Below are 6,175 nucleotides of genomic sequence, written 5' to 3'. Positions count from 1 at the left end.
GTTCATCGTTCAAAAATATATTTGCAACATCAGAGTTTGCAGTACCACAACATACATGACATTCATGAACAAATTCACATAAAAGCAAAACAAGGAGCCATGCTCAGGACAACACCCCACTGTGGTCCAAATATTCTTCATGGGCTGACAATTGACAGGACCACATTATCCAGCTATTCCAAACGAATAAATACTCATTTGAGGAAACAATGAGCATCGCAGTATATTCTTTAATGCAAACTATTTAGTCATTTGAGGAAACGAATAAATACTCATTTAAGATCACTATTTAGTCGATTTTACATGACCAGATGTCTGGTGAAAGTTTGAGCAATGGCTCTATGATGCTTATGCATAAAGTTATATAACAATGGCGAAGCATGGATGGCAATGAGCGCCCCACGGGACCTTGATCGCGATGATTCATCGTCGCCTGACATTTCCAAAGCTATGGACGGCAGCATCAATCCATGCCCCACTCAATCCCTCATTTTGGTGCAGATCAAAGTCATCCTTCAACCGCCTGTATGGGTTCACTCATATGGGTTCCTGAAGTTCTTGAGAAGTTCTGGAATGTCATATCCAAGCATATCATCCACGGCCTGTATCATCTTGGGCTTGACCTTCTCGAACTTGTCAAAGCTATACCCGCTCAAGACCTCTTTGAAGTGCTCCACATAAGGAAAATCTCCCGATGGAAGATGGTATTCCCGTTGCACCTATTCCACCAGACAGCAGTTGTTGCTTAGAGCATGAAAATTATATAGAAAGGATATGTAAGTGAATGCTTCACATGACATCCAGTAAAAGAAAAGAGAGGACACTGTAACTGAAATGAAACAGGAAGAGCCCAGAATTCACACCATCGGCAAACTCAACCAGTTCTTACTGTCACTATTTTAGAATGCGCAAAGTAGTAAAATAATCGAAACTTAAGGTGCAAGCTGGTTAGGTGAAACAAGCCACGAGGCCATGATACGCCAACCCAAAAAAAAAAAGTGGTAAGAGGACATCTGACAGACAAAAGCTTCCATCCTAAGTTGCCAACATAAGCAAGGACCTCTGCGGCTCTTCAATCTACAATGATCCTATATCAACTAGAGAAGTTCAGAATCTCAAAATACATACCTTTGCAAACTCATCGGGCAGATTGTCTATGAGTCGTTGTTGGGCTTTTGCTTTGCCCATCATTGTAGGCATCTCCTTCTTTAGATGGCCTATTATATAAGCATGGATCTTGGCAGCTCTAGCACGTTTAACAAATTCATTGATCTGCAGGCACAGAATACTGATGTCAATATGCAAAAACTAATTAGTTAGGACTCAAAAACACATGGAAAGAAAAAAGAAAAAGAAAAATTACTCGACGATCACAGGCTTTCTTGGGGATATCTTTGAGATCAGAAAGGAGATCATCTTGCTCTCTCTCAAATAGTTCCTTTCCAAGTGGACCAACAGCTGATTCATTTACTGGTTTGTCATTGAATGATCTACAAACAAACATGGAAGTTACTTGAATGATTTGCAGGCACTTGAATGATCTAAGGTCAATACCAGAACAAGATTCAAATATACTATTGTTTAAGTAATGGAGAAATCCAGTAATACCCGAGTCAAGCTTTAATAAAGTAAATGAAATACATCAATACTCTACTAGTAATTTTGAAGTTACAATTTGAAGATCTTATGTAATCTATCATAAAATACCAAATAGTGAAATAAAGAAGATCAGGGTATCAGAAGTTACCCAATATAAACACGTGAAACCTCAGGTGTATTCAATACTTTCCCAAGAGACCACATCAATGCACCATAAACTCTCATAAGCTGCATGTCAATGAGAAAAGGAGTATTAATATGTAGAGCAAAACAAAGAAAAATGTCCCATCACGAGTTAAGACACAAAAAGATCCACAAATACTACCTGTTGAGTGTCTACTTGATCTGCCTTGTTCAAAACTACACGTATTTTGTCATCATGTCCACGTAATGATCCAATGACACGTTTGAACTCATCGCTGACATCAAGCTTATGAGGATCAAACAGAAGAAGAATAAGATCACACTTCGCAGCAAACCATGATGTCACGCCAGTGAAATCATAGCTGCGTTGCGTGCGTTGCTTTTCACCAGAAAGAACACCAGGTGTGTCAACAAATGTGATATGCTCTAGCAGCTTCAAGGTAAATGTTTGGTATCAGTTTCCAGATTACATGCCTTTTAGGTTTTCACTTGCATCAAAATTAAATCTTACTGGATGTCGCATCTGAGAGCACTCAAACTTGGATAAAAATGCAGTCCCAAATGTTGTAAGACCGCTAAAAGGCATGTCAGCTTGAACAGCAATAGTATTTCCAGGAATAGTCCTTTCGTCAGGTCCTGACTGGCAAGCATACATAAGTTAACTGGAGCGACAGAAAGGGGAAAGTATTATAGGTATAAAACATGTGGTAATGTAATAGGTGGCACACAGGCAATTCATACTGCTTATACTGCAGTTACATTGGCCTAGGTTGAAAAAACTGAAATTGGACAAAAAGAGTGTGCCAATAGGTGCTTAGTATCTATTGCCAGTTTCACAAGAAAGAATTTGCATAAATCTAGCAATGATGAACTTAAACTTTAATATTGATTTGGAGATGTGTGCATTATGCTTCTTTTACATTAGCTAACATCCCCAACAAACCCTAAGGAATCAGAAACAATCATAAATATGATGGCTGGCGATATAATCGCAGCTCAGCATTTCATAGAAAATTTAGAGAAAAAGGTACAGGCTGCTAATCACAACGCAACAGGTGTCAGCCAGAAAATTGACAGTGTTTCCACGAAGCACAAAAAGACAATCAGATCCAAACATATTATAGAAATGAACAAGCAATGCATCCCAAAAGCAATAATTTTAGTTCTTGTTGGCAACAGGAAGACCCCCCCCCCCCCCCCCCCCCCCAAAAAAAAAAGAAAAAGAAATGACAGACTGATAATTTTGCGAGCCTAAGAAAATTATGGCATCAGCACTAGCGCTATTTTTTTAATACTTCTACCAAATAGAGAACCTAGATCAGCCTATACCCTTAAAGTTCTGTTTACTATGTAGAAAACTCTTTACATGCTCTTGAGGATTTTACAAACTATATATAGAAAACTGTGACGATATTCAAAGGCATAACGTCATACTCCAATCTGTGTCATTATCTATCAACTACTATGTGATTCTAAAATCTGTAAAGCCAACATCTTAGGAGGGATCCCATAGGTAACTAACGATGTAAATTCCCTATCCAAAGTTTTGAGAAAAATGTTGAATTGCTTCATCCGTTCATCATTTCAACTAAAATTACTTCACAAATCATAATAAGAAGTTTAAATCATTTGATGCACCTATTATACCTACAAAGAGAAATCCTAAGTTTTGTTCAGTTTACCATGACAACTACAAATCTGTCTGTTGTTGGCTCTGGTCCAATATGGGCACCTGCAAATGCAAAACATAAACTGTCAGACAGCATGTTAGTTGAACAAACCTGGGAAACTATAGAAGGTACATCTGGTAGGTAAAAAAACCTGGGTAGCTTGTTCTTAGCAGATGCTTGATAAAAGTTGTTTTACCAGTAGAATATTGACCTAAGAGCATAACCATTGGCTTTGCATCAAAATCACTACTTGTCTGCAACACACACACACACACACACACAAAAGGATTAACAATGTTCTGCATGAAAGGGAGTTATTTTGAACAAAATGAGAAGGAAACAACAATAATGATGGCATAGATTACACAGGAAAGTAGTCATTTCTGTTTCCTAAAGTATCCAGAAAATGGGAATACAGTATGTACCAGCAAAGGGAAGACGAAATCATTGAACTTGTATGTAACTTCCAAAGGCTTCAACTTTTCGATATAAAGTTTTTTCAAGCCATCAATGACAGAAGTAACAGCAGTCAGAGGTATCTGTTTACATATAAAACCATAAAAGGAAAGATCAGCAATAATGATAAATGTGTCATTGACAAAACTAGGGTCAACTGACAGCATTTCTTTATATAGGGAAAGGTCTTAATATTGGCACAAAAATATCTCTGTTGCTTAATAATGCATAATAGAAACACAAGTACTGAGAGCTATGTTGTCTTACAAACATTTTGGTGGACTGTGGGCTTCCTTTTAGACAACTTACATGCATCATATTGTTTCCAAGCTCGTTAACAGACAAGATACAATTAAAATAAATAGTTAACCAGCTACAGAAGCTTACACAAGCTAAACAGGTAAACTTGCTGCCTTTTCCTTTTGGTAACGTAAAAAGACAGATAACTGATCTATCAACTTATGCTCACTAATGAGGATATACCAGAATTTTCCTCAAAAGTTCCTTTGGTGCTGATATGCAATAGACATTCACAAGAGCGATATTCTAGGAGCATACAGAAGAAAATTGTGAAGATGACATGACTACATGAGTATTACCTTCTTTGATGACTTTGAGCTGAACCATTTGTTTGTTAAATGGGATTGTTCCTGAGGGTATCCTGCATGGATAAAAAAAAAGGTTTGTATCATAGATTTCCCCCAAGCATGAATTTCCTGTTAAAGAGTGCATTACTTACCATCCATTTCTGGATCAACCCGCTTCACCAAATGCTTAGATTTCTGAAAGCAGTTGCCATCATATTTACTACAAGGCATTGAGATAAAGCACAAATTCGATACAGAAAAACTGTAAGGGCATAGTAATGCATTACCGCAAGTAGGGCATCCAAACCTTCCATCACAGGTGGATTCAAACTGACCAAATCTGTCAGATATAACCTTAAACTTGTTAGCAGTAAATAAATAAGCATAATGCAATCAAGTAGGCTTGATTTGGAGGCTAGCAACAACCATCGCGTTTAAGGCTATCTTGAGTAATCTCATTCCCTGCTTGTGCCAGAGAGACTAGCTGCCAATTGAAACAAGCCCATTAGTAACGAACAATAACCCAAATCACCTAGTGGAAACAGAGAGCACAACAGAAACATCAAATAGACGAGGGGAAACCTGCATCGCCGTGATGAATTCAGGGAAACCCAGGTACCCCTGCCGTCTGGTGTCCGCGATAGCCCAGACCTTGAATCGCAGCACGGTTGGACAAAAATGGCACATATATAGAAACCAATAGCTCCGCAAGCAGAACAAAACAGGAAGGGATTAGTAGCGAGAGCCAGCACCTGCTTGAGGTCGGCGCGGGAGAGCTTGGACATGCCGAAAAACTTGATCGCGTCGGGACCGGTGATGCGGCCATCCCCGTCTGCAACACCGTCGATTAGAAGACCACATTCAGGCGAACAACAGTGGGAAGGGGATTGGGGATCGAGGGGGAACAGAGCAGAGCAGGGGCGAATCGGACCTGCGTCCGCGAGCGCGAACCACTCCTGGTAGATCTTCTGGTGCTCCTTGGAGCAGCTGCTCGCGGGGTACTGCCCGATCTCCATGGCCGGGCGCGCGGCGGTGGCCGCGCTCCGCTTTACCGCCGGGCGAAGCAAGCAAAACCCTACGACGTGGCCTCACTGTGTGGAAACAGGAACAGAGCTTTCAAATGGGCTACCTGAGCGAGTTCAACATCGACTCGAGGGGGTGGTGCGGCCGTGGAGTTTGGCTCGAACCCACGCGAGGTGGCTGGCGAACGCGTCAACCGTCAAGCGTTGACGCTGCCGTGCCAGCTCGTGGCACGAGGGCCGGATGGGATAAAAGGCCCCGTTTGCTCGGAGGAATTTGGAGAAATTTATAAGAGAAAAATACTATTTTGAATGAAAAAAAAGAAGCGAATCAAGTCAAGTTTAGTCAAGTTTAAGAGCATGCGAACAGAGCCAAAGTGGGAGTGGACTGGATCCTACGTGTCCTATTCTTCTGAGGATCGATCAGTCGATCAGCCCGGGTGTAGTATCAAGAAATCAGATGTGCCGACTCTATCGAACTGTGATCGTCTACTTTTTGTGCACAGATTCTACTATCTCCATAGTATAAAAAATAGCACTTCCATTATTTTTATCCTACTTTAATATATTTATAGTAAAAACAATATATCTAGAAAAGTCAAAATATCTTATAATTTAACATGAAGAAGTATCGTTTTATTTCTATCCTAATTTCTAAGTCAATCATTGTCGGGGACCTAATATTAGGGTATTCAAGGAG

At 40.1% G+C, this 6,175-nt stretch overlaps 1 protein-coding gene across 1 annotated transcript; it reads right to left on the bottom strand.

Moving 5' to 3' along the window:
* Positions 1-251: 251 nt before the first annotated feature.
* Positions 252-5,607, bottom strand: LOC136520226 (EH domain-containing protein 1-like). Its single transcript, XM_066513675.1, has 16 exons — positions 5,388-5,607; positions 5,209-5,288; positions 5,039-5,107; positions 4,883-4,940; positions 4,744-4,796; positions 4,609-4,651; positions 4,469-4,530; positions 3,839-3,952; positions 3,565-3,667; positions 3,426-3,475; positions 2,255-2,383; positions 1,925-2,176; positions 1,748-1,827; positions 1,364-1,490; positions 1,129-1,272; positions 252-719 (listed from the first exon to the last, which is right to left on the bottom strand). The coding sequence occupies exons 1-16, from the start codon at positions 5,470-5,472 to the stop codon at positions 534-536; spliced, it is 1,635 nt and encodes a 544-aa protein (XP_066369772.1). The 5' UTR covers positions 5,473-5,607; the 3' UTR covers positions 252-533.
* Positions 5,608-6,175: the final 568 nt, after the last annotated feature.

This window comes from Miscanthus floridulus, chromosome 18 (assembly GCF_019320115.1).
Source record: "Miscanthus floridulus cultivar M001 chromosome 18, ASM1932011v1, whole genome shotgun sequence".
In the NCBI taxonomy this organism is placed as follows: domain Eukaryota; kingdom Viridiplantae; phylum Streptophyta; class Magnoliopsida; order Poales; family Poaceae; genus Miscanthus; species Miscanthus floridulus.
The sequence above is the reverse complement of the archived record's forward strand: the minus strand, read 5'-3'. Positions and strand labels throughout refer to the sequence as shown.